This window comes from Aptenodytes forsteri, unplaced genomic scaffold (assembly GCF_000699145.1).
Source record: "Aptenodytes forsteri isolate BGI_AS27 unplaced genomic scaffold, ASM69914v1 Scaffold11, whole genome shotgun sequence".
Classification (NCBI taxonomy): Eukaryota; Metazoa; Chordata; class Aves; order Sphenisciformes; family Spheniscidae; genus Aptenodytes; species Aptenodytes forsteri.
Genome location: NW_008794155.1, coordinates 1,599,341 through 1,626,715, shown reverse-complemented (window position 1 = coordinate 1,626,715; position 27,375 = coordinate 1,599,341). Strand labels below are relative to the sequence as shown.

At 38.0% G+C, this 27,375-nt stretch overlaps 1 protein-coding gene across 1 annotated transcript in view; it reads right to left on the bottom strand.

The window, feature by feature from the left end:
• The window catches only part of LRP1B (LDL receptor related protein 1B), a 676,318-nt gene that overhangs the window by 596,870 nt on the left and 52,073 nt on the right, over window positions 1-27,375 (bottom strand). Inside the window, exon 4 of the mRNA XM_019472156.1 lies at window positions 14,199-14,324. Coding sequence (XP_019327701.1) covers window positions 14,199-14,324 — 126 coding nt within the window. The remainder of the gene's footprint in view (window positions 1-14,198; window positions 14,325-27,375) is intronic.

The following is a 27,375-nucleotide window of genomic DNA, read 5'->3' as shown; positions in this document are numbered from 1 at the left end:
TGAATGCACAATTTTTCTCTGTCACGCAACCTACGGACAGTTTTGGACAGGTAATTCACAACAGCCTGTTCCTGTGGCCTGGACACAGAAAGCACAGCTAAAAGGCCAGAGACAGTAACGTCGAGGATCAAACCTTAACACACATGGGTACAGAAGGAACCGTTCATCACCGAAACTGTTTCAAAGCCACTCCTGTTTCTAAGGCTGGAGACAGTGGTTTGCCCATATAAAGCAAATTTAAAGATCAGGGTTCTTGACATGGTAGATTAAGCTCTTCTTCCATGCATTTTGCTTGCTGTGTAATTTGATAATTTAAAATCTTTGTGCCAGTCCCAGGTAAAAACGTCCTTAATGTCTTTTAAAGGCAGCATTTTTCCTCCTGAAATTAAAAGCTTTTCAGCTTTTGGGTTTTTTTAATCACAAAATTTTTCTTCCTGCCAGTACTAGTAATATATTAATTATTTAACTGAAATAAATGCATCTGTTAATGTGTTTAATTAAGCAGAAAAAGCTCTTAATTTGATGTTATTTGTATTTAAGATTTCCTGTTTTCCCTGAAGTATTTATTATCCGAGGCATGAGTCTTCTAATCTTAGATATACTCTGGGACTGAAGTACTATTTTATATCAGCATTTCTCAGCTGCTTTTATCATGAATAGATATATTACAAACCATGTTAATGAGCTGTTTAGTATTCATATATTAGACTTTTCCTCATTTTATATGGAAATAATACTATAAGAATTCTAAGAATACTAGGTTTATGTGCATGATAATGATGAGATTCAAAGCAAATAAGAAGGAGGAAATCTGTGGTGGCAGTGAATATGAAATGGATTAGTACATCGTCAATGTGCTTTACATTGGTATAAAATTATTAAGCATGTAATTAAGTAGGATCAATTGCACTGTTTGTTTTTGGGGTGATGTTTTAGCTATTTTATATGTTTCATCTTTAAGAATTTAATTTCACACTTTAATGACCTTCTTGTAATTTCCTACTACTACTACAAAGTCACATAGTCAGGATACGCATGAAATCCACTGCATATCAAGAAGTGACTAGGGTGGAAGGCCAGGCCAAAGTCACTGCAAAGGAAGACAAGAATGAGGCAAATTAAATAATTTTATAAATACAAAAATAGTTCAATTCAACTGACCTTATTTATCAGACGCATTCAAATCCCCAGGATTGTTAGCAGGAAAGAAATTATATAGTTACTTGCAGCAACTGCAGCTTTGACCTGGCTGACCTCAGAGACATCTCCAGTGCAGCCAAAGTGAAATGAGATTTAGTGTTATAGGAGCCTAATGAGTAAAACTGTCAGCCTTCAGTACACTTACATCTGCATGCAGGTCACAGAAATAAATAAAAAACTAAAAACCCAGCTTTGGGTAAGGTGGAGAGGGAGAAGACTATTCTCTATCTCGGATAGAGAACTTACTACTGTGTTACTGAATAAAAACCCAACTGTGAAAATAAGTCTGCTATTAAACTGAATTGTCTGATTTTGAACAGGGAATTACAAATCAATGAAACAAAGCATTTGTTATTATGGAAACTCCAATGTCTGAGTAGGTTCCCTTATTACTTTTATACGCTGGACAAAGCACACGCTGCCCCTGCGGTCCCAGTTCACTGTGTGTTCTGCACGTGACTTCCCAGGGACTGAAAGCAGAGCTGTGGCCACCAGCAACACTTTGGATTGAAGGGGGTGAGGAGGTTGGAGACAAATTCAGTGAAAGGCAAGACAACAACAGGTGCTATTTATTTTACTGAAAATATAGTCAGAGAAGATAGATTTCAGTAAGAATAATGTATCTTTGTTTTATTATTGTACTGAACAGGTATTATACTATATATCGTCTCTCTTAATAGTAGTGCAGATATCTATTATTTATACTATCCATTATTTGGACCTGGTTTTTGTACTTGAACTTACCATTGGCTTTAGGTTACGGAGCACACTTGTAAACTAAATTACCTCTTGCAACAAGAGATCTACCTTAGACAACTTTAGATTAAATAGTTTAAAAAAATTACCTAAAATATCAAATAGCCCAGTATTGAAGTAGAGCAGAAAGAGTCAGAATGAGTTAGAAAATGCCATCTCAATATTCTCTATAGCCTGAGCATAAAGGCAGCAAGAGATGCTCTTTGTAGCCTTAGCATACTTATGAATGTTTAAGAAGTGGAGCAAAGAGAAGAAACACTTTAGAGGTAATTTTATTATAAGATGAAAAAAAAATATATATTTTTTCCACCTAGATTTTGTTTCAACACTTAAATAATATAAAATAAGCTTGCTACATCTTTACTTTGGAGTAACTAATTTTATTGCAAATACACCATTAACAGCTGTACCTTCTAAGAAGCTGTGCCTTTAATGAAGTTATAAATGTCAGACAGTAAAAATTAATTTGGCATTCTCCGTGAGGAAACATATATGCAAACTTGGGTCCAATCCTATAAATGCCTATTCTCATGAGTAGAACCAAATCGAAATTATTTCATGTTGGGCATATCCAAGTTTCACATAAGGTTTCAGACCTATTTCTGAGGGCACAGCTCACAGTCCTATAAAGCAGATGCACGTGGATGTTGATGCATCTTTCAATAATGTAAGATGAAAGCGTTAAGCAATGCAGGCTTTAAAATGTTTCACTTGGCACAGTTAACTTTCACCCAGAAGTACTGGGACATGAGTAAGAGCTGCTAAAACAGGGACTTTCTGGATGAGATCTGTACATATGTAAGTTAACATAAGGAACTAAATCCTGAAGGATACTTTTGAAAATTAAATCTTTTCCATCATTTCCTTTTCTGCTTTATTAAAAAGCTAAAATGTAGCACAGTTGAATGCAAACTGCTGGCTACAGTGAGTTACACTCCTTTGTCATAGTTACACATTATTCTTTGTGAGCAAAGGTTTTTGACTTGCATTATTTCTTTGTCCATAGCAAAGTGCCCTCTTTGCTGACTAAAACTACTGTGCATTTTATCGCTAATAACACATCTAAATTCTTATTTTAAATCACAGCCCTATTTTCAAAAAGAGCAATTTTACTTTTCTTCCAGAAAGCCATCTGCTTGCTAATGAGACTTGTTTTCATCAGTAATTTTGAGAAGAAAAATGGTTATTACACTTTAGCACTTTTTAAGTGACAAATAAAGAATACCATCTAGCCCACTATTTAAATACGTTTTTCCCAGTACAGGATCTACAGGCCAGATGTATCATTATAATTATAAACATTTGTAATGAGTGTCGGTGCAATTGGGGCCCACAGTGAAGTAGCATCACCTCAGATAAAAATCTTTCAATAAGAAATTTCATACATAACACTTTAGCACTTTTTAAGTGACAAATAAAGAATACCATCTAGCCCACTATTTAAATACGTTTTTCCCAGTACAGGATCTACAGGCCAGATGTATCATTATAATTATAAACATTTGTAATGAGTGTCGGTGCAATTGGGGCCCACAGTGAAGTAGCATCACCTCAGATAAAAATCTTTCAATAAGAAATTTCATACATAAGATTGCTGTAATTTATAAATCCCTGCATTATCAAAAATTACCTTTTAATACCAGCAAAGCCAAAACGGCTTTTGATGATGCTATGTACTTGCATTTTTTTCTAAATATGTTTTTAAATTTTATCAATGCCTAATCAATAGACAATGCTGCGATACCGTAATTTCTCTACCTCCCTTTTACCAAAGCTACTCCTGGTGGAGAGTGCAATGACAGCCTAACAATCAACACTCTCACAATCATCTTGATATTTGGCTGAATTATCCTGCTTAAGGTGCATTCCTCATTTCCCAAAATATTCCCTTTTCCTGATGCTGACTATTGAACAGCAGTAGCATGACAAGACAGCAAGAGACAAAGGACTGTTAACGGGAAGATAAAAACTGAGACAGAAAATGAAGGAATAAGAATTAGGACATCAGTGAAAAGGATGAGACCTATGAGAGGGGAAAGGGAATCTGTTTAGGGTGATGACAGAGGAAAAATCAAGGAACACGGAGGATGAAAAATAGTTTTCATAGTGATTTTAGTAGTTTTGTCAGCAGAACTAGAAAAAAGCGAGGAAAGAGGGAAAGTGGGAAAATAGTGAATAAAGCAACAGTGAGGATTAGGGCTAAACAAAAAAATTGTGGGAAAATGCAGAGCTGAGTGAAAGGATAACTCAAGTACAGAAGGCCCTGAAAGAGTTGCAAGGACATAAATATGAAAGGAAAGAGGAGAAAAGAAAGCAAGTAATAAAGTTGTTAAGTTGTAAAAGAGAATGCAAATTAAATGGATTCCCAATAAATGTGCATGGAAATAGGGACAAAAATGTCATGGAAAAAAGTTCAAATCAGTACACATAAAACTAAATAAACTACATATCAAACTGAATAAAGAGCTTCTAAAAAAACCAAAAAAACCACACTGTAATCTCACATCTCTCCGCTTCATCACTTGCCTATATGATCAGTTACTGCCCCACTTTTTCAGGCAGACAGGCATTTTTTGCCCCAGTGTATCTCAGAGAGTCACTGGTGCAGTTTCTTTCAACCACAGTGCTATTGTTTAGCTCCTCACTGGGGTCTCCTGCATTGACATTGTAGGAGACACATCCCTCCTGTGAAACCAAAGGACTGCATCTGTACCTGAAAGACGGCCCACGCCCAAACTGTGATTAACACTGAAACATGTGTCTTATTTGTGGCCAAATACTGTCAAGAAGGTCAACACTGAAAAAAAAAAAATTATTAGGTTAGGCTTAACAGCCAGCACAACCTCATGAAAGAGAAACTGTGTCAAGTCTTTCGATCTCTTCTCTCTCTCCACATGTGCACTTTTTTTGGGTGCAATTTATAGCTTAGCTATGAAAATAAAATTGCTTTGGGTTAAAAACTTGAAAACAAAGTCTTGGTCAAAGTATGAATTACTTTTATAGGTTTTTCGAAAGATTGATCTTTTCATTTTCTTGTCTTATGAGTATATATCCCATTAGATCTGCTTCTGTGTAGGAAGTGCAATTTTAGCAAGCAATTAATCCATAAATGAGCTGTTTCAGAGTTTTAGGTACTGGGCATCATCCTTCAAAGGCTCTATCCTGGCCCTGTATTATACCTACATGTTTCCACAGACCTTAGAAAGAGGCTCATTTTGTCGGCAATCATTTAATTGAATTCCCTGTGAACCACTTTTGGAAAACCATGCACAAGATAATAAGCCGTAGACAAAAAAAAAAAAAAAAGGTAGTATTTCTAATGACCATGTCACTGAGAGATACAATGACCTTTAAGTCCTTCAGTCCTGAACTTCTTGTTGCATACTTTATTCCAAAAGAAAATATGCAGTCAGAGAGCTACAGAAATTATACCTATTTGAACCTGGACCTCTTGCCAGGGATGCTGAGTTTCTGTGCAATAACAACACCGTGATTCCTGTGTAGTTCTCATCTTTCACAAAAACTGGAGAGTCTGTGATTTTGACACCACCACTCCACCCCCCAAATTCAAAGATAAACATTTTGAAAAATTTGCCCCATGTGGAAAGGCAAAGAGAAATCTAATGCTGCATTTTATGTACTCAGATGGTCACATAAACTCTAGCATTTTCCTGAGTACAAGGGAAAATCGTGTCTAAAGACCATTTCATATTATGAGCTCAAAGTATTTAAAAAACAAAGGAATTCTTCTTTCTTAAACTTCTTGTGCAGCACATTTGCAAGGCGTGAATCACCTGGACATGAGGAAAAATTTCTTTACTGAAAGAGTGGTTAAACATTGGAACAGGCTGCCCAGGGAAGTGGTTGAGTCACCATCCCTGAAGGTATTTAAAAGACGTGTAGATGAGGCGCTTAGGGACATGGTTTAGTGGACATGGTGGTGTTGGGTTGACGGTTGGACTCGATGATCTTAGAGGTCTCTTCCAACCTTAATGATTCTATGATTACTAGTAAACCAGAAACTAGCTAACCTTACAAAAACATATTGGCCTATAATAAAAGTTAATGTAACTGTTTATATTGGTAAGTTGTAAATAATGGTTTAAATATCTGCATATATAACACTTACACTAACTTCAGAGTGATAATCAAAATCTATTGCAAAGTCTTCAACTACCTTTTAAGGCAATTACATTTGGCTGAAACAGGATTGGGTGTATGGACTATGTAAAGGACAATGTTAAAGCACATTCAGACTGGAAACCAGAGTAGAAATGACTACACAGAATAGAAAATAAACCATTAAAAAAAAGTTATTGCATGCTTTTAATCTTTAAAATTATTAAAAAAAAAAATGAGCAGAAGCAAGTAGTTCTATCACTTGCCAAATTCCAATGTTTACCTGACTGTAGCATGTCACTTTCAAAATGACCATTTAAGAAAAAATATTTTTTATTCACAAAACTGAAATTGCAGCCCCCTACAAAATGAATGCTGCTGGAAGCCAAGCCCCTGCTGCTAATCCTTTACAGATAAGGCAGCAGTGCCCGACAAGTCACCAGGAACGAGACTCACTATACTTCCAATACCAGTTGGACAGACTTACACGTTGCTCTTGCAAGCTCCTTGTGTTCAGTATGGTGTAAATTTTAGCTCCTGCAGCGTTACCTGGCTGACAGTGTATATGATACATACAATAGGTGTTCAGTGTACCACGGCATTCCTCAAGCACTTTGTTATCTATCCTTTCAAACATTCTGTCTTGTGGATCTGATCTTCCTATCCTACTCCAGTTCCCATAGTTATCATGGACACAGAGCCACCCTTTATTATTTAAAAAAAAGAAAGACTAGCTTAGCCATTCTATACTTCAGATGGCAGAATGCAATGCAGCTCCAAGCAAAAGCCATACCCTTCTGGTGGGACCCATCAGCTCGTGTTCAGCGCTATACCAGCAGAGTGTTACGCCAGCACATTTGCTTGGCTTTCATTCGCTGCAAGTTTAGATCTGTATAGCCGTATAGACACAGCCCATATAATAGTGGGATCAGATAGAGATAGTCCTGTGGTGGGCTGACTGTGGCCAGTTGCCAGATGCCCACCCAGCTGCTCACTCACTCCCCCTCCTCAACAGCATGGGGGAGAAAACAAGATGGCAAAGCTCATCGGTCGAGATAAAGACAAGGAGATGACTCACCAGTTAGCATCACAGGCAAAACACACTCGAGTTTGGGAAGACTAATTTAATTCAGAGCCTGACTGCAGTCCCTGTCAGGAGAACCTGCTCCAGCGAGGGCTCCTCTCCATGAGAAACAGTTTCTTCAGGAAATATCCACCTGCTCCTCCGTGGTCTCCCCACAGGCTGCAGGGGAATCTCAGCTCCGGTGCCTGCAGCACCTCCACCCCCTCCTCCTCCTCCTCTGATCTGGGTGTTCACAGGGCTGTTTCTTTCCTCACTCCTCACTGCCGGGCAGCGCTTTGCCCTTTCTTAAATATACTTTCCCAGAGGTGCCACCAGTGTCTCTGACTAACCCAGCTGTGCCCTGCCCTGGGCTGTCGTGGAACCGGCTGGAACCGGCTGTGTCCAGCATGGGGCAGCCCCGGCCTCTCCTCACAGAGGCCCCCACAGCCCTGGCTGCCAACACCCAGACACGCACAGCTGGTACAAGTCCAAATGATATCAGGAAGAAGCTCCATATATCAGGGGCCACAGCCATATGTTTAATCACACCAAGTATTCAAAGTCACTCGCATAAAATGAATGAACTAGTTTTATTCAGAAAAGGATAACGCACATATTCCAGTAATTTGAGAACGTGCTTATGTCTCAGAGGTAGTATTACTGTCCATTGGGAAATTATAAAAAGGAATTGCCTCTAAATGTTCTCTAAGGCCTTGATACCATTGCTTATATGCTGGCTGTGACAGAAAGTAAGTGCAAAAACATAAAGGTTATTTCCTGGCCCAAGACGAGTGCTCCCCTGCACCCAAAGATGGGGTGGCCCAGAGGGAAAAGGAGCAGAGTTAGTGGTGAGACATGTAGGAACATCCCCAAAGTACGAAGCCCCTCAGGAAGGCGACTGGGCCTCATCAACACCGGTCCCAAACACCACAGTGGAACAACTTGAACGCCTCCAGACCAACTGCAATGCAGGATTTGTCTCAATGGGGTGTTTCTCTATAACCTTTCCAAAAGGCTTAGAGGGTATGAGCACCATCAACATTCATCCTTTCCAGACTGTTTGCTCTAATATTCCGTTAACTACCAGAACATCAGTAATCCCATCACACCAGCAAAATGACCTTTCCTGGAGGGGCCGAGCACGGCAATTTTCCCAAACGATGGAGTAAGGAGAAAGCAGAGGTCAGAAGCTGAATCCCAGGCAGCAGTCACGCAGATATTCACCATGGGGTAAAGGGGGCAGACAATGGCAAATTATCTGAACGGAATCAAGCACAGCAGACCTGAGAGGCTATATGCCAGAAAGTAAGACGGCAAAAACGCCAGCCATAATAAATACATCTTTATACATCTTTTCTTTACCAGTGGTTACCAACCACAGTATCTTTGCCAGGGCAAACTGCAAAGGAGACCCTCAGTGGGAAGTGTGTTTTCTTTCAGATCTGTAAAAATGGTATCGGGAAAGTTAATCCTACTTCAAAACATTCACCTTGTTCCGTCAGAAGCTATTTTTTTCACCAGCTAACATAAAAGCATGGCAATATTGTATTGCTGCATTAAGCATTTAACTTAATTTTATGTAAATTAGCAGCAGTTTCATAAAATTTGTTGACATTTGTCATTTTGCTGTGGTTCATTTCCTGCAAGAGCTTTAGAAGTTAAGTTTTACACTACTGAATGATCCTCATTCAGAGAGAAAAAGTGAGTATACATTCATCACCTCAAAGCAGTTTAAATTAATATGACCAGTAACACAGTCAAGTCTCTTGCTGAAGAATAGGTGTAAGCAGCTATTTCATGTAGCAGATTCCTTGCTCAACAGTAACTACATACAGCAAAATTATAAAGAGTGAAAACACAAGACCACATTTTTCCCTCGTCCAGTGTTTTCTTCATTTACCTTCAGTAGCCTCACGGCTGCTCATCTTCAATGTATGCAAGTTATTTATTGATCTGGGATTTTCCAAAGCTACTTAAGAGCGGTTTGGGAACCTGGCTTCTATTGAATTTCAATGAATCTACTCATAAAAGAATTAGGAGCTTTAGGAAATTTTATCTTTATTGTTTCATACCACAGGAGCAACATGGCATCCAATTATCTTATCCTTTGCTGGTAAAAGAACTACAACTGAGGTACCCAATTAACAATTTTTAAGCTTGTGAAACTAGTCTCACATAATTATCATCCAGAGAAAGAAAGAAGCTATTTTAGCAAACAAAGTGAGACTCAAGCTTTAAAACAAGGTATTTCTGGTTGCTGCTTTTCTCTTACTCCTCCAACTTCAGTTTAATCATGATTATAGAAGATGATATTCTCTCAAAATCCCAGAGAAAGATTATTATCAGAGAGAACTTCAATATGTTATGATAAGGCTACATCTACTCAAACTTCTAGAGACAGGGACCATTCAAATTTGATGATTTGTTAATGGAAACTGGGGTTCTTTCAATTCAGGACCAGTCAGCTACAAATAAGTTGTGTGGGTGGCATGTATTCAAACAGTTATTTAGATACCATTTAAGAAAGCTCAAATACAGAAACAACAATGCCAGGATAACAAAGAAAGTGCAGTTGCGGACAATACGAGAGACAGAGTTGCAGTCTGGCAGTGCAGAGTGAATAGTTTTCAGAATTTTGATGCTGCTAAAATAACTGAGTGTCAAGTACTTTCATGTCTTGGTAGTAGGATATTTCATATTGTACTGTGTTTTTTTCCCTCTCATAAGATATTCATGATATTCAAGCAATACTTAGGGTCACAGATGGTTCTAATGGGCAACTGTGCCATAGCAAAGCACAGCTGCTTGCAGCATGCCACAGAATGATATGAAAAGATCTCAGAGTATACTTGTACCAGACCTCAAGTCTCTCTTCACAGGGCAAGTATCAGGCAGTGTTACAGCATCTTCCTCTACTTCACAGCTAAGAGACAATAAACCAGCCCTTGCTGGAACTGCTGCTGCACCAAGCATTACAAAACCCAATCAACGTGTACAGTTCCAGAAAGAAGCTACAGAAGATAAGCGATTTCTTTTCCTGCTCCTTTGTTTCACCTTGCCTTAGCACAATGCGTTCTGACAGAGAGGAGCTTGTGAACGGAGATTAGAAAACAATATGCAAGCCAGACAAATCCTGAAGCTGCAAACACAAAAAAAATCCTCAAGTACTAAATGGATGGAGTCATTTGCCAATATACCTTTCACATCTCAACCCTGTTAGTAGGAGGTTGAGGAGGAAACCAGGTAGTAGTACATCAAATCAAATGTCTAGATTTCAGAAGCCATTGATATTCCTTAGGCAACCGCATGGCTTATTTAGAGATGAATATGTTATTCAGAGGTACAACTGTGGAACGCAACACACACTGGTACCCCAAAATGACAATGTTTTAAACTGGATCTTTAAGATACAGTCAATGACCTTCCCTACTTAAGCCGCTATAAAAGTTGCTGAGATAGGCAAATTCTTACAGCTCAAGACCAATACTACTGGCAAGAATGGTAAAATTAGCAAAAATACCAAAACAAAACATACACCCAAGAAAAACAGTATTAAACAGGCATTTCCAACTGCTGAGTGCCTAAAGCAGGCAATAGTGAACAGACACTAGATGACACAAAAGGTTGTCACTATTTTTGATTTTTAAAACTTTATGCATTTTAACAGTATATTTGACTTTTGTAATTGTCCCACCAAAATAGTCCGGCAGAGGAGTCTACAGACAGCAATTTTTTTTTTTTTATTTATTTTTCTTTTTACAGTAAGGAAGTCCTCTAAACTTTTGCATCAACCTCCAGACCAACAGCTATCTGTAAAAGTCAAACATGTCTGGCCAGATTCTGGGGTGTCTGATAGAGTTCTATTGATTTCAAGTGAGCTTGCTGATTTAGCCTACTGAAGAACCTAGCATCATCCGATTAGGTTAAGTAAATTGATTTTTGAATCCTGACTACTTGGAAAAACCTTATGGACAACCTAAAGACTTATCACCCAAGAAAGGGTAGAAATTACTTGGTCAGGAGTTTTATTAATACAATTTTTTAAAATCAATTTTCTCACAAACAACTCACTAACAGAAAAGCAACAAAATCTGTTCACTTAATTATTCATTACAAATTACTGAACCGCGTTCTTTGGTACTATAAAAAGCAGCAGCTCCACTGAGAGCAGAAAGAATTACAGCTGCTAAGAAACAGAAGAAAACACAAGTATAGGTGCCACAGGAATTCATTTCTGGTTTTACAAAGCTATTTGTGAGACCATTTAGTGGAAGATGGGAAGTAGAAGGGGAACAGACTGGTGATGGAAGCTGTCTGTCGACTCAGAAGAGCACAGGCAGTGACAGGACACCTCCATCACACTCGTCGAAAGCCCATGGAAGCTATGCCTGCATAAAGCCCTGCCCCAACCTTTGCTAATGCAGAGACTGACTTCAACGATAACTGAGAATGCCACCTTTTTCTCCTTTCTGTCCAACCCTAGATCTCTTTACTTACGCTAATAAAGGGACTAGATTGTATGATTTCAGGTGGATTCCTGAGGAAATCAGTTGATACAGTCATATTATATGTGTTTGTACAGCCAAATAACTTTCAGGTTCTATTGCAAAACCTGGTTAAAATGCCACCAGGAGAGAGGCCACAAAGATATTTAATTCCTAGAAGTTTTCTGCAAATAGATGGTTGAGTGATGAGACTAATAAGACTTGTCATATTCTCACCATGGGAAAAGCTGCAGCATGAGAATTTCTCTCCTTTTAGACACCTTGAAATCCCCACGGGAGAGAAGTTAAGAACTTCCACTTGCAGGAGAAGCTTTGATAAATGCTTGCACCTTATTGGAACCCAGAAAACCCCTATTACTAGGCACAAATCCACAGAAAATCAATCAAACTCCATTTGTTTATGGCTATAGGAACAACTAGCAATATCTGTCAGGCTACACCAAATAATTCATCCTACGTAAATCAGCAAAGAGCTGACAAACAGAGGTTGCGTTCGTCTATAAACAAACAGACACATGACTTGGTGCACTAAAACTGGAAGGTCCTGTGTCCCTGGCATTAACACTACACAATCCTCAAATATTTCATAAGAATATTTTTAAGGTAGTTTATAACTTCTTACAGATACCGTGATGCAAAGCATCAGCATGAAAATTCAGGGACGTTAAAATCATCTCTAATGAGAAACAACTTACTTGATGAAGCTAGAGTACTTACACATATTTCAAGAAATACTACATTTGACATTAAATTACGCTGACTAAACAAATACAGAACCATCAAGACCAAAACATAATTGTGAGCAAGTATGCAAGAAAGTTTCACCCAGCGTCCCAGCTCTGTCACTTGGTTTTCACGCAGAGGCCTGGGCTGAGTTGAACTGAAAGGATGAGACAGGGCACCAGACCCGACATGATTACCGTCTCAGCCCCTACAGTCAAGTGTTGCCCAGGCACCTCATTAACCAGCAGCTCGTCAGCCAAGGGCTACAAAAACTGTAGGCGCATAAGGATTCAAACATCTTCCTGCTCTACAACCAGAAAAGCAATGATGCTAACTGCTACCTTTGACTTAGGACAGCCTAAGTAATGCATCCTACAGAAACTGTTAGCATTTGCAAAGGGGAAGGTATTTCCAAGAGGAGCAGGCCGGCTGATATCAGGAAGAGTCTAGGCTTGCTTTTCCACCCCATCCCCCTTTCTTCAAGCCATCAACAAACTTCAAAAGTTATGTTTTTAATGTGCCATGACTTTTGACTGGCATTACTGAACACAGATCATATGGTCCAGTACAATAAACGTGCAAAGTTCTTGAGAGGAAAATATCTAGGCATCCAGCAAGCTGTTGGATTTGGAACTACGTGCTAAGTATCAGGCGGCGAATTAAAAACTGTGTGTGTACTGTTTTTGTGCTCTTATCACAATATTCATTAGTTAGCAGAAAAACTTTTCACTGCAGATACTAACACTACGCTTGAAAATATTATATTAGAGGACACAGTAATCAATCATCAGTGCAGTACTAAAATCTTAACTGTACCTGATGCTTCCAACTACAGTTTTTTGTTTTTGAGAATCCCAAAGTGTTTCAGAGGCGGTTAATCAGAGCACCCTCACCACAGCCCCGGAGGCAATTTTCCTATCTATTCCAGAGAAAAAACGCTGGAGCAGGAAGGTTGCAATCATCAGTGCAATGTTTGCCCAGACAGAAATAGTTTCCAGACATCTTGAATTTCTGTCCCTCATTTTAAAGATCAGACTGCTAAATACTGTCTGATGTCTGATATATTATTTTCTTTTAGCAGCAAACCACATTTCTAGCCTTCCTGATTGTCAGTATTGCTTTAATACAAAATACATGGTTCTTCACTTACATTAAGTGATTATCCTGGGGATAAAATCAGGAAATTCCCTCATTTTCCTCAGAACGCAGGAAACAAGGGAACATAAAGATTTAATATCACCTCATCAGTAGTCTACAAGGCTGATAAGAAAAAAGTCTGTAAGGTTGCTACTCCGGTCTTCAGAAGCTCTTAGCCACATTAAAAAAAACAAGGTCTTTTACTATAATTAAACATGGTTTATTAAAGCTTTCTCTCATTTTCCTTTCTTTGCTTCTTTCCCCCTCATAGTTTTTACATCTTCTTTCATTCCTCCCTTTGATGTTTGCACGCTTTTCATACTTTTATTGAAAACATTTTGCACTGTTCATTTCCACCCCACCTCCCCCTGTTTTAGAGGAATACATTTTTCCTGTGTCTGACTTTGCCTCTGCCCTCTACAGCTCATCTACAGCTCAGCGAGAGCATAGGGAACATATGCTCTGGCGACAGTGTTCATTACAAAGTGGCACATGAACAAAACACCTTCCATCTCTTCCATTTCTTTTGTCTCTCACCTACACAGTGAATGTGACCTGTTCCCCTTGATATGAAGATTTATTCAGGATTTATAAAAAAAAAAATTGAACCCGTCCTTTCAATTGTATACTTAGTGCAACTATAAACGTTACCGTTAAACGGAAGATAAAATAAGAGTGGCTCCTTCTTTACTTACATGTGTCTAAAGACTCATCTGAATTATCAGGACAATCAGGCTCTCCATCACACAGCCAGTGCTGGGAGACACAAGTCACGCGATCATGACACAGAAACTCTCCTACGTCACATAACTGATGTTCTTCTGAAAATGAGAATGTTATGAATGCAATGATTAAAAACGAAGGAAAATAAAGTGGCACAATGAAAATGAAAAGTGAAAATAAAGTGATTCTGAAATCAGAAATCAAAGCAAACAATAGAAACAATGTGAAGTAATAATTTAATGAGATATCTAATGCCCGCCCTTAGGCTGCAGAGCCCTAACATCCACTGCAGTGTTTCCGTGGGAGCATTCCATAACCATTCCAACGAGACATGAACAGCATTAGCATAAACTACCTCTATGAAATAGAATTTTAAGAAATTCTATTCTTCTCTATTTTGCCATGAAGTAAATTTGTTCACTAGATAAAAATCAACAAGCTTTAATTTCATATTATCAGCAGGGAGGTACCCCATTCTCCTCTTCTGCCCCAGAAAATATTTTCAAATTGTTGTTTCAAGTAATCAAATTTTCAAGGATGTATTTTTGTAAGCAGTCAAAAGTCTTTTTAAATAAACATATATATTTTTTACTATTTCTTTAGGTACATATGTTAATGACCAAATCCTATCTCAGTTTTATATAAAAACTATTTTACATTTCATGTGAAAAAGTTACAAACAAAGGATTTAGTTATTCAATCTAAATCCTTGGGCACCTTGAAAACAATGGCCTTAAAAAGAGGGCAATTTTGGAAGCCTGGCACACCCAAACTATCTGTTGGCTTCCACCACCAAAGTCTGACGTCCTTGAGATCTAGAGTTAATTAACTCAAGACTATTCCATCATTAATTAATGTAAAACTATTCTAACATTAATTAAAGCTCACAAAGCCTCTGTGCAATCTAGTATATTCATTTTATCAATATACAAATTACAGTAGTGCCTTCCACAAGGTTACATTGCAGATGGCTGGGAAAAGGTTCCTTGATTATTCTTATATTGATACAAGTGAGAAATAACTTCACCGGAGTCAATACTGTTACAAGATATAAAACCAGGTATAAATAAGGAGAGAATTAACCCCAATTCCACTTGTAGATCTATCCATCGGTTTAGTTCATACCAAAAGCCAGCGGATATTGTTACTTTTTTTCTTATCGCTATTAGCACGCTGTAAGTCGGTGCCCTGTGTACACCGCTAGCTCCAGTGCCTGCTGAACCGAGTTGCTCCCTTGGAAGACTTTCGTTGCTGCAGCTTGTGATTAAGTGCTTCGACTTTTCAACAAGCGTTACAATATTAATTTCTTAGTCTGATATGTCAACTAGCAATTAGCATGATAACACAAAAACCACTGTTCCTCAGAACAACTCAGCTGGCCACCTGAGCAAAATAGCTATTCTGCAGACACTACGTACATATTGTGTTGTCTAATCACTGTAAGATGTGTTTCTAAACATGCTTGTAAAGCTGACTCTGAGCTTCAAAGGAAAACTCTTACTGCACGGTTTTTGGGACATTTATGTATTGTTACTCTAGGAAATAACAATGGGAACACTTTGTTAAAATTAACCTATCATTTCATATGCGCACACCTCGTTTTCAAGGTCAGCCTCTAAAGCTACTGATGGCTACAGCTTCAAATGAGTCAAAGTTGCAACTATTATGTAGATATGTTTCATATTGCTTAACCTAGCTACAACACGGCTTCTCTAACTGCGTAGGAATCAAAGCATTGCTGTTGTATTTTAATTCCTTGCATTTACTACAACAGCAAAGAGCGCTCAGGCATTTAAGTTATCTTTGTAAGCAATGAGTGACTGTATAATTAAAAGTGTAAGTTTACATGCACATGGAAGTGTTTTTCTTAATCTTTCAGAGAGATGACTGAAGGTCCTGCCTTGATAGAGCTTCTTGAAAAACCATCTTGGAAGTCAGAAAGAGGGAGGGAGTTTGGCAAGCTTCAGCATTTTAAAGATATGCAGTAGTATGAGCAAAACCTGTATGAAGAACTGTTTCATATTTGTTTTTATAATATTCTTGAAAGCCACAATAAATTTCTGTTTCTTTATGGAAACCTTGTACTACAGTGTGAACTGTCATTTTCTGTCTAACATGTCTGTTTGTAACAGACTTGGGAATATTAAAACTAGCACAAAACCAGTTATCTACCATGTCCACTTATTTATACCACTCAACAACAATTATTTCTCAGAGCAAAAAATAGTTGAAATGGCTAACTTCATGAATTAAGATTCATAAGATCAAATTATTTCAAATTAGATTTTTCTAAATGTTATTTGTTATAGATTTCAGAACTGACAGCTAAGTGAAAAAAACATTAAAGAATAAATACAAAAATGTAAAGTTGTGAAAACACTTATACAGTCAAGTTTACACAAGTGACTGATTCTACATGAACCTACTCAATTACCTACATGCAAAATACTGATAGGAAAGAAACAAGATTTCTTTTTCTAAGTCCTGTCAATAATTGGGTGAAAGGAGTAATCAATGCTGTCATTTATGCCAAAATGTAATACTCCAAGTCTAATTATATACTGCAGCAAGCAGAGCCCTGTGTTAAGAAAATCACATTTGAAGCCGATGAAGAATTTCAGTCTAGTTTGTAAATAAACCTTAGAGTGATGCCAATGAAATCACTGTGAAATGTGCAGAACTGCTCTTTTGTAGCTTTTCGGTGCAATGTCTGTATTAAACCCTGTCCCTACGTCCTGTGGCTGTCACCGACGAAACCCCAGCAGTAAGGGAGGAAGCCGGTATGAAAGGAACAGATCCCCGTTCTACGTAGTCCTTAACATCGCTCCCTTGGAAATGTAAAATTCAAGGCAGAGGGAAAGACAACCAGTAAAGCCACACTATCATTAATTTGAAGACCTTTCTCCTCTGCAACATTCCCTTATGTTTTATACCTTTATCTGTAATAAAATCCCTTTTCACTACTCAATGCCAACTGCCAGTCGAAACGCATCCAAACAGTGCTACTGCCAGCCGTAATGAACAGGAATGCGCCGGAACCCTCTGAATAACACCAGAAACGCCTGAGTAAATGGCATTCAAACGAGGAGCTGTACGGAACAGGGAAGTATCCCACCACCATGCTCAAGGGTAATGAGAATCTGACACAAAAAACTGGTAGGTTGGGGATGGGAAATAAGAGATCAAGCTTTTTTTGGAGGAGGAGGAGGAGGAGGAACACTGATACAGCAGTCAGTAAGCACTGTTGTTGGGTGATTATCCCTTGCCTCTTACTGCACCAGGTTTTTCTAAAGCTGCAGATGGTCACATATGTCTACACAAATAAATCTTCCATTTTCTCTTATTTTGGGCACAGTTTACAAAAAAAGCCTAACTGGACACAAACAAGTTTTAAAAAGCTACTTCATACACAGCTCAGTTTTGAGCATGTGTGACTGGAAAAAAGGTCTGTTTTCTACGTTTTTTAAAATTGAAATAATTTCGCTATTTCCATACAATTAAACTCTTGCTTGTATGTTATTCAACAGTACAGAAATTACAGAGATCTAAGCTTTCTCTATTCTCTACCTCGAGAAAAAACTAGCAGAGTGAAAAAAACACTAACTTATAAAACACTGAAAAATAGACCTTGTTTAGAATAAAGCAGCTTAATATTAGCTCAGGGTTTTATTGGCTCTGGAACTGCTTTTTCAAACTGTTTTCTTTTGCATATCTACAGAATTATTTTCATTTCCAGCTGCTATCTTTACAAAATTGATTGGACCAGTTAATCATAAACATGCACTAATTAGTGGGCTTTTTTTTTAAAAAAAACCCACTTCCTAAAAAATGGTCATCTAGGATGGCCTTAGAAGTGAAGAAAACAGTTCTTGTCAGTGACACCTCTCCGCACGCTGTTTCCTTCTGTATTATGCGTGCTGCACAGGCAGGCTCCCAGCGGATGAGAAAATTCACATTTTTAACATACCAGTTCTTTGAGATACAGAACAGATGGTTAGAAATCATCTCTCTATGGGTAAATGAAAGCTCTGCCTCCCTAAGGATAGTACTCCTATCCTATGTTGCAAACACCTGGCAATGCCTCTTAGAAGGAAAGTATTAAAAAAAAAAAAAAAAAAAAAAGCCGGTGCCTTAAAGTCAATGTTTCTAGAGCCAAAAATGTGTTGGTTTTTTTTAAAGACGGACATATTTTTAGGAGGACAAAGCTCAAAATCTCCATTAGAAAAGTCATTACAATTATAATTTATGCAATTACACTAAACTTGGAAAACCAAAATTCCGTTATGCTGTTAATAGACAAGGGGGGAAAAAAGGCAAACTAACAAACAAAAAAACCAGCACACAAGACAGTGGCCTGCCTACAACAGGAATGCTCCTAGTTTAATAAGTCAGTTGCCTCTGTAAACATGCATTCGGCTCCTAAACGATGAGGGATAAAGATCCCTGTCCGTGATCACATTGACTGGCAGAGGTCAAAGGTATCCGGATCCTTCTTATTTGAGGGAACGCCATTATGAAAAGCAGGTCAACTTGAAAAGAACCATACGGGAGATAACATTTATGTGATCGAGTGCTTCTGCAGTTCTATCATGAGAATGTAACTTATTCGCTATGAATCCAATTAATATCTGCCTTCGTCAAGGAACCAGACGCACAGAGAAGCTGTGGGTTCCTAGAATTGTTTTTCTCTGCAGGCGTCAGCACAGCCTCCACTTTCAGAAGCCCACTGCTTGGGCGCTCTGCGGATCTGCCAGGATCCTGCTATGGTCTGGGTGACCCCACCACACTGCTTAGATGGCAGTCGCTTGGTGCGCTGTCTTCAGAGCACTTCAATCTCCATCTGCTAAGAGCACCTGAGAGCCCGAAAAAACAAATCTCCCATATGGCAACAGTCTTCAAAGTGAACAAAACTCAGCCTAATAAAGTCTTGATCTGTTATAGCAGGGAGTCTGCTCATTAGGCTTTCACTAAATATTCATAAAAAACACACGTGCAAACTAATCCAAAAACCACACTCGAACAGAAGCTTTTGAATGGTATGATACAGTACTATATGAATGGATGTTTAGGGATAAAAGATCATCATAACATAATTTTTAAAGGCTTTTATAAAAATAGCTTAAGATTAACTTGAAGTAAGGATGTTTCATTAATTCAATTTCATTAAATTTTGCACTCATTAAAAAATAAAAGATATTTTTACCATGGTTCAAGGGAAACAAAAAACTTTGAACTTTTCCATTTCCTCTCCTTTTTCAAGAAAGGAAAAGGACAAGAAAAGGTGCACATAGACTAGGGGGATGTGTGTGTAAACCTTTCCTTTTCAATTTGGGAATGGCAAGATCAAGGAAAGAACCATGAAAACCATGAATAAAAAAGGTAAACGCATACAAGTGCTCAGCTGGTTTGTCCCCAACTGCGTACCCAGACAAAACTCCCAGGAAAGAAGGGGCATTGCCTGCCAAAATAGCAATTTTTTCAGAAGCAAAAGAACAGGAAAACTAAGAACGGAAAGGCCAGTAAGAGTGGTCAGAAAACTGTAATCCAACTGTACATTTTCATTCAGATCCAGTGGTGACTGCATCACCTGTCCACATGACCAGGAACTTCTACCAATTATAATAAACCCATCCCGCGATGTTTCAGGGATATTATGCAACCAAAAACTTGCACTTTTAAGTTCTTAATTAGTTTTGCTTTGATTTTAATTAAGTTATCTTCATTACAAGAGCTTAAGAACTCAGAACTTTTTTTTTCCCCCTCTCAAAAGCATGTTTTCCATTTGGGATTTTCTTTGATCTCTCACTGAAACATGGAAGGGTTTGCAGATTAATTTCTGCAAAATTTACTCAAAAGTTGAAAAGTATATTCCAGTAGTAATTTATGACAGAATTCATCATATGCTAAAACCTAAATTACTGTAACTGAAAGGGAGATGGGAAGAAAGAGCGTGCACAGCACTTCCTACTCATGATTTTTCAGACTTTTATATAATACTTGTCCAACCTTTTATACCTTTTGAGTTGAATCTACATTTTTAGAGCCCAACAGACAGTAAAACATTTACATTTTGGCCGCACGAAACTACAGACAAAATCCTTGGAATGCGTCCTGCAAAACAGTAAACAGAGTTTTACGTTCAGAGTATAAATAATGTTATCATTTATTTCTGTCCTACTCAGGTCAATACAATGCTGTGTTCAAAGTCAGAGAGTAAAGTTTTATCCACAGGATCCAAAAATCTCTCTCAAGATCTACCAGACCCTGATCTGTGCTGCTGCGGCGCAAAGGAGCTTAACCAGCTGTGGGTATGTTCATATGTATATAGCACTCCTAAACAGGAATATATATGTTTTATGTGTATTTATTCAGTTCCTGGCATATTAGTTATCACTTACTCAGCACTTAATAACCAACTAATTGCTTTATCCATAGGCAAAGGACATGCACAGGTACCAGTCGCTAAAAGCACCATATGTTCAGTTTATGCTACATACCTTTAAATGCCGCATGCAAGCTTTTCTCAGTCTGTACATCTTCCCCCCAACAAGGTCACAGACATCTTTGTTTAGAGTCTGGTCAGTCTTTTGATTGACATCACTCATCCTACTTCTCAGCCCATAACCTAGTCCATAAATATTCATGCTCCAATTCCTTATTTACATCACACAGCTACAATAATTCTTCATATTTTTCAGACTTGCTCAGTGCTCCTATAACTTATGGATCAGGCTGAGCAAATATTGTTAGAGATCAGTGTTAACAAGACTAGAAACATCCACTGTTTCATACAAAACCTGAAGTATTTTTGGAGGTGGGCAGGTGGTAAGTCTAGGGGTAGCCTTGTTCCTCTCATTTTTGATCTTCCTTTGACAAAAACGTATTTCCATTAAGGGGGTTGACCCTGAGTCCCCTCCTGTGGATTTGAACCAGAGAAGGTTATTATTCAGCCTTAATTTGGCACACTTTATGGACAGAGAAATCTAAGAAATATTCAGATAATGAGAAAGACCCAAATATTCCTGAGACAATTTTAATCTAATCAGCAAAAGGTCATACAATAATACGTATCTCAGCAAACTACGAAATGACATGATAGTGATGTTCTCTAATGACACAAAAATACTACAGAATAGCCAGATGCCTTCTTTAATACAATAGAGAGATACTAATAGAAAAAACGTTATCTGTAATCTTGTCATTTGTCAATCCCTACTCCAAGCAGCCCTATACAGAAAGGAAGTTGAAGTCCCAGCAAGCTCACTACGAACCAGTTCTTCACAATTATCTTTTACCTCCTTGAAAACTGCAGGAAACATGCAAACAGGCTCCCCAGGGTGAAGTTGTCCTTCCTTCCAAACAGCCAGACTTAGACTGAATGTTAATGTCAGGTTGGAGGGTCAAAGTGACCATCACTTATCCCTCTATGTATGAAGAATGACAAGCCCCATAACAGAGTCAACAACGTGCCCTTTCAGCTGCTGACACCTAGACAGTGCCAGGGTGAACATGAGCAAAAATGCTCTCATTTGTGGAAAGGTTCACAAACCTTCAAAACCCTCAAAGGTTTCCACCGAAACAAGTCTTCTCTCTTTCCCATGTCACAGAACAAAATGTCTTTGAAGAAACCATTTATACAGAAAGTGAAAACCTCTGAGCCTCTCCACCTTGGTCTCTATTATCATAATGTGTTCATCATATTATCATTTCATTTGCTCTGATGTAAGCCTCCTCATCGGGAGGAAATGGTTGCAACAGAAGACTTAAATAAATAAATAAAAAATTAGTCTTTATAAGGAATTGTGAGGATCTTGGCAGAAACCTTCACAGGACACCCAAGAGCTCCTATATGAGGACACTATGCGCTTCCTAGTCCAAGTATATACCTTGATAAGCAACACAAACTTTCACATGCAAAAGAAATTCTAGAAGAGAAGAGTTGCATAATACAGTTTTTGTACACATACATGCTTGCTGCTTCTTCAGGAAGCTCAATGGAGAAAAGACTAAGGCTTTCAGCTACTCCCAGGATCAAATCTCAAAAAGGTCTGACACACAAACTCCTGAAAAGCAGAAGAAATGAGCAGAAGGATTGGGACTGAGAACAAGTCGCCCTGAGCCAATTTCAAACCCAGTTCAACGCAGTGTGCCACTTACTGTGCCTCTAAGCAGGACTTCAAATGAATCTTTTTCATCTACTATCCGTGTTAGCTGTTTTAACTTAGATATTTCCAAGTTACACTTTTAACTTCGCTAGTTGTAAAGCTTCCAAATTTAATTGTAACGTTTTCATGGCAAAATTGCTTCTTGTTCTTAAAGTAGGATGGAAATCCCGACTTGAGACAAATTATTTAAATAAATGCCATACACACTATTTTCTCTTTTGAAAGCTGAAAACACTCATTACATAGCTTATTACAATACCTTTGATAAGTCTTCTGTTGAGCAGATGTTCTATCATTGTGAATTTTCACATGCTAACGTTTTTAGCAAATATTGGAAGATAATTAATTTAGATAAATTTCATGTATCAAAGGGTAATCAATGATGTCATTGTTTTAATTCAGTAGTTTTACTACCATGTAAAACATAACAAAACCATTTCCTTTGAATTTTTCAAACTCTAATAGAATGACATCTACCCAGGCAAGGAAGGAAAAGCACATGCTAAACTGTTGCAATATTTGAAGATATCAGGAACATTGTGGGAATAAAAAAATTCTGCTGTGCTTATCATCACTTTGAATAAAAGTAAAGTTTTAAGTCTTCTTTTAAAGTGTAGGTAACTTCATGAAGGAAAGATACAGCCAGGTAAGATGTAGGTAATTCAGATGACCGTACAATGGGAAAACAAAGTTATGCTTGAAAAACAGAAAAAAGAACTATAACCAGCAAGTTATCTTAAAGGATGAAAAAAAACCTAAAGCAGTATGAAAGGAACTATATAGTCTCTGGACTGAACCGAACCGCCTTCTTTGCTTTCTCTTTTATTTCCCTGGAGAAGAATGTTGAGGCTTTGTTATCATTGGTGGTTGATTTGCTCGTTCACTTTGTTTTAGGACTCAAGGACTAATTTTGTTCCTTTTGCCAAAAATTACGTTTTCAATATTGTACCAGATAGTTTAATCCTGAAATTGTACAGTCTTCCAGCAACTAAATGGTTTGTTCAAGAAAAATCCCAAGAGCTCATATACTCTATTACTTCTCTTGGATTCAGGGGGCCTTTCTCCCTTCCCTCCCACCCGTGTGCTTCAGGAACAACTGGGAGTCATCAGCAACTTCAGAGACCCTCAAAACACGCAGGACTAGCAGCGACCTCATGAAGTTACCCAGTCCAGCTCCTACAATGTAAAGCACGGTGTCGTTTCCTAAGGCCTATCTAGCGCACAGTTATCAATGCAGTTCTTAAATCCTGCAGTGAAATTTCTGTCCTCCTTAGCTCATCTATTCCAGTACTCAGCTACTCTTACAGAGAGAACATTTGCCGTAACGGGCAGCCTAGCTGTCATTACAGCAATCAGATAATATTTACCCAGCTCTGACTGCTGCTTACAGCTCACACTTAAGCACAGTAACACGAGCCTATCCATCTTCTCTACCCACTCTTTTGTCGTTCCATTGCCAATCATTTAATACTAACTGCTCTGCTAACCATGATCAGTGTCATGGAGATAGTGGCTGAGTTTGATGGATAGCAAAGCTGGTTTTTATCCCACAGCGATTAATGTAACGGGCTGGGGGAGATGTATGGGAGAACTTGCGACTTGCACACAATTTAAGTACACGAATATAGCACATTAACGACACGGAAGATGGCAAGGCAGGAGAAGTGAGAACCAAACTTTTGGAGAAAACCTTATCAGAAGACAATAAACAAAGATATTTTTGCAGCTAGGAAGGAAGCCCTGTCCTACCACACTCTCGTAGTCCGGAGCGGCAAGTCTGCCGTCACTTAACATATCTCAGAATGATCCCACTTAAAAGGGCATGAAATCATGATGAACAGGTTTCGATAGCAGATGGAAGCCTATTACATAAGTCAATTTTTATGACCAGAGAAGTCTTAAATACGAAGGTTTTGTTTTGTGCAACAAGAGATTTATATGAAATGAAAGAGCCAAATCTGCTACCGTAAGCAACTACATATGTTTAATACATGTTCATTTTTTATTGGAATAATTAATCTACAGGGAAATAGGGTTAAAGACTATAAAATATCCTTACACTAAACTCAATGATTGAAAGGATGAAAGAACTAGCAGAAAACCAAGCTAAAATTCCTGTCTAAATACAGTCTACATAAACAGCTAAAAGGAGAGCTTTATTACCAGGGTTAAGTATTCCATTCGAATTGGATGCTGCATAACTTCAGTACCAAAAAAGCTCAGAAGAAATATTAAAAATGTGGTAGTAACATTAGCAACTTGCAACAAAAACAACAAAAAAATCTGTTTTTCATATAAATCATTTTAAATTTGACTCCAATCCTACAAATGGCTCCATATTTATGCTGGGCCCTACTGAAGTCATATCCATTATTTTAAATAACTCCAATCAACAGTTCTAAGTTAAATTGCAAGAATTAAGTCAACGGCACACCAAAGGGTCACCTAATACAGGCTTAATTGCAATTTAACAGTCGGGAAAGTAGTTAAAATTGTGATCTTCTGCAGTTCAGATCTGACTTTTTTGATAGCTTGATCCAAGACTGATAATTTAAGGTGTAATTTAGAAATGTATTCATTGAATAATAATTTTCACACCACTAGAGAACAATGTATTGTGATTTTAGCTGCTGCTGTCAGCATGCCTTGAATGTGAATATCTGAGTAGACAAACATATTATTTAGAGGTAGGAAGATGTAATGTTTAGTAAAAAGTTACTACTGGAAAATTTTAAATGGCATTTACAAGGGCAGCTTGTATTCTGTCTGAAACAGCAATGTTACAAAGGATCACACCAAAACAACAAATGGACTTCACATCTGGAGCACCTTTCTGCTTTGTAAAAATATAGCCAATATATATGATATTGCACCTAGAACAGCACAGTGTCACCCAGCTACCTACAAACAAGTTTGGAAACTACCCCTGCTTGGATTTATTATCCCACACAGGACAGCAGGAATAGCATTGGGTGACTTATGTGAGCCTTGAGTAACGACACGCAGGATTAATGAGCACGTATGTCCATTTGCTCCTTGGAAACAAGAAGGAAACAGTCAAAGCTTTGACACTAGGGAGAAGAGTTGAGTTGATAAAAGGATGAGAAGACCATCACAGGCCTCAAGTACAGACCGGTAACAAAAACTTTTATTTTTAAAGCAAGCTAGGAATGACCCATCTCTGATGAGAGCTTTCTTGCAGGAAGGAGCTCTTGTCTTAGGCTGCATTCTAGGATTATCGTCGGTTCATCATGCAAGGAAAAGCAAGTACTATCACGCTGAATTATTTAATGTTATTTAAAAAATCATCATAAAAATGTATTTATTAAATGTTTTGAAACATTAACATCTTTTAAAAAAAATCATATACACAAAATAAGTATTTAAATATTCAAAGACCAGCCAGCACCAAAGAACTGTAAATTTAGATAATTATTCCTCTGGCTTATTAAGGTAAAATTCTATAATCCTTCATAAATGTTAACTTGTATTTTTAAAAAATACTGTAGAAAGACAGATATGAAAATAGATGTAAGGGGAAATAGAGACAATGTTTGATACAATGTTATCAAGCAACTTTTTAGAGAGAATAAAAAAAGTTTATTGCCAAACAGTCAGTTGACAAACAAAAAAAGCCCCACGTCCTTATGGAGGTAACATTTAATTCAAAGGCAGTGTTCCTGTGGGAAGGCTGACATCGGCTATTGCTTTTTCAGATCCCTGCAGTCCCTAAGGCTATGTGTCGCACAGGATGGTCAAGAGGATGGAAACAGTCAATTAGAAAACTAAAGACAGCATCAAGAACAGAATCGATATGATGGTATGTATGATTTCACACATGTGCTGAAATTTTTAGCTGTACCAAGAAAACCAAGGACAAAATAATTTCATTTTTAACATAACTGCTTTCTTCAAACTGTCCCGGTATCTGAGGATTGAAGGGTGGCCAAGGTAACCCTAACCCTTCAAAAGTTCCACTGCAGTCACGGAAATCAGGCTCATAAGCCTGATATGCTGAGTAAGGACTCAGTGGGCACCTGAGTAAATATGACATACCACAGCTTTCACAGAGGAAGGTCCCACCTTACATCAAAACCGGCTGGAGGACAACCATCACAAACACATACTCAGGCTCCTCTTTGTCCCCACTCTCTTCCGTCCAAAAATCTTTAAGTTACTTTTAAGACTTTCCACATGTGGGGAGCAATAATTAAAATTCAAGTGATGGCTGAGGAGACAGGAGAGGAAACCGAGAGCTTCATATTCAGGAAAAATTGGCCAGCTTTAAATAAAAACCAAGAAAAGACATCCTCAGGTGGTAAGCTCAGGATAAAACCTGCAGATATCATCATTTTAGCAGGTCAAAAGGATGATCGATGTTTAACCTTTGTTAGCAATAATCAGATCTCACTTCAGCAGGAGGGGTGCTGAGGATTTTATTACCAGCTTTGCTAGCTGCTGAGATTGTGCTAAGAAAATTATGCCTTGGTTTTACTACACATAAAGGGGAGCAAAGACTCTCTTTACATTGAGCTACTTTGGCTCTAGATGCTTATTACTGCTTACCTTTAAGTGATTTCATGCATATCGAAGGTGAGCCACGCCGTATACTGTAAAATACGTAAAATCTTGTAAACTGTCACTTTCTTGACAGTGTTACCACAGCCGTTCCCAGCTACCTCCGGGTGATGTGAAAACATATGCTTGAACTACCTCTGCTGGGACTTATTAAACAATCAGTATGTTCTGTAGATTAAACCATAATTAGGTATGATGTCAGTATTCTAAAAGCGCAGTAATTATGCCCCCCATTTGTTCTACTAATTTCCTTAGCACTAAAAACGTGAATTCTCACAGGCTATCATGAAACTGGTAGTTCACAGTTCAGAAGTCTCCTCTCATCTGATGGGTAAAAATGCTTCTGTAAAACTAACAAAGCCAGACAGTTCCTCTGATTTTTTTTTTTTTTTTTTTTAAAAATTGT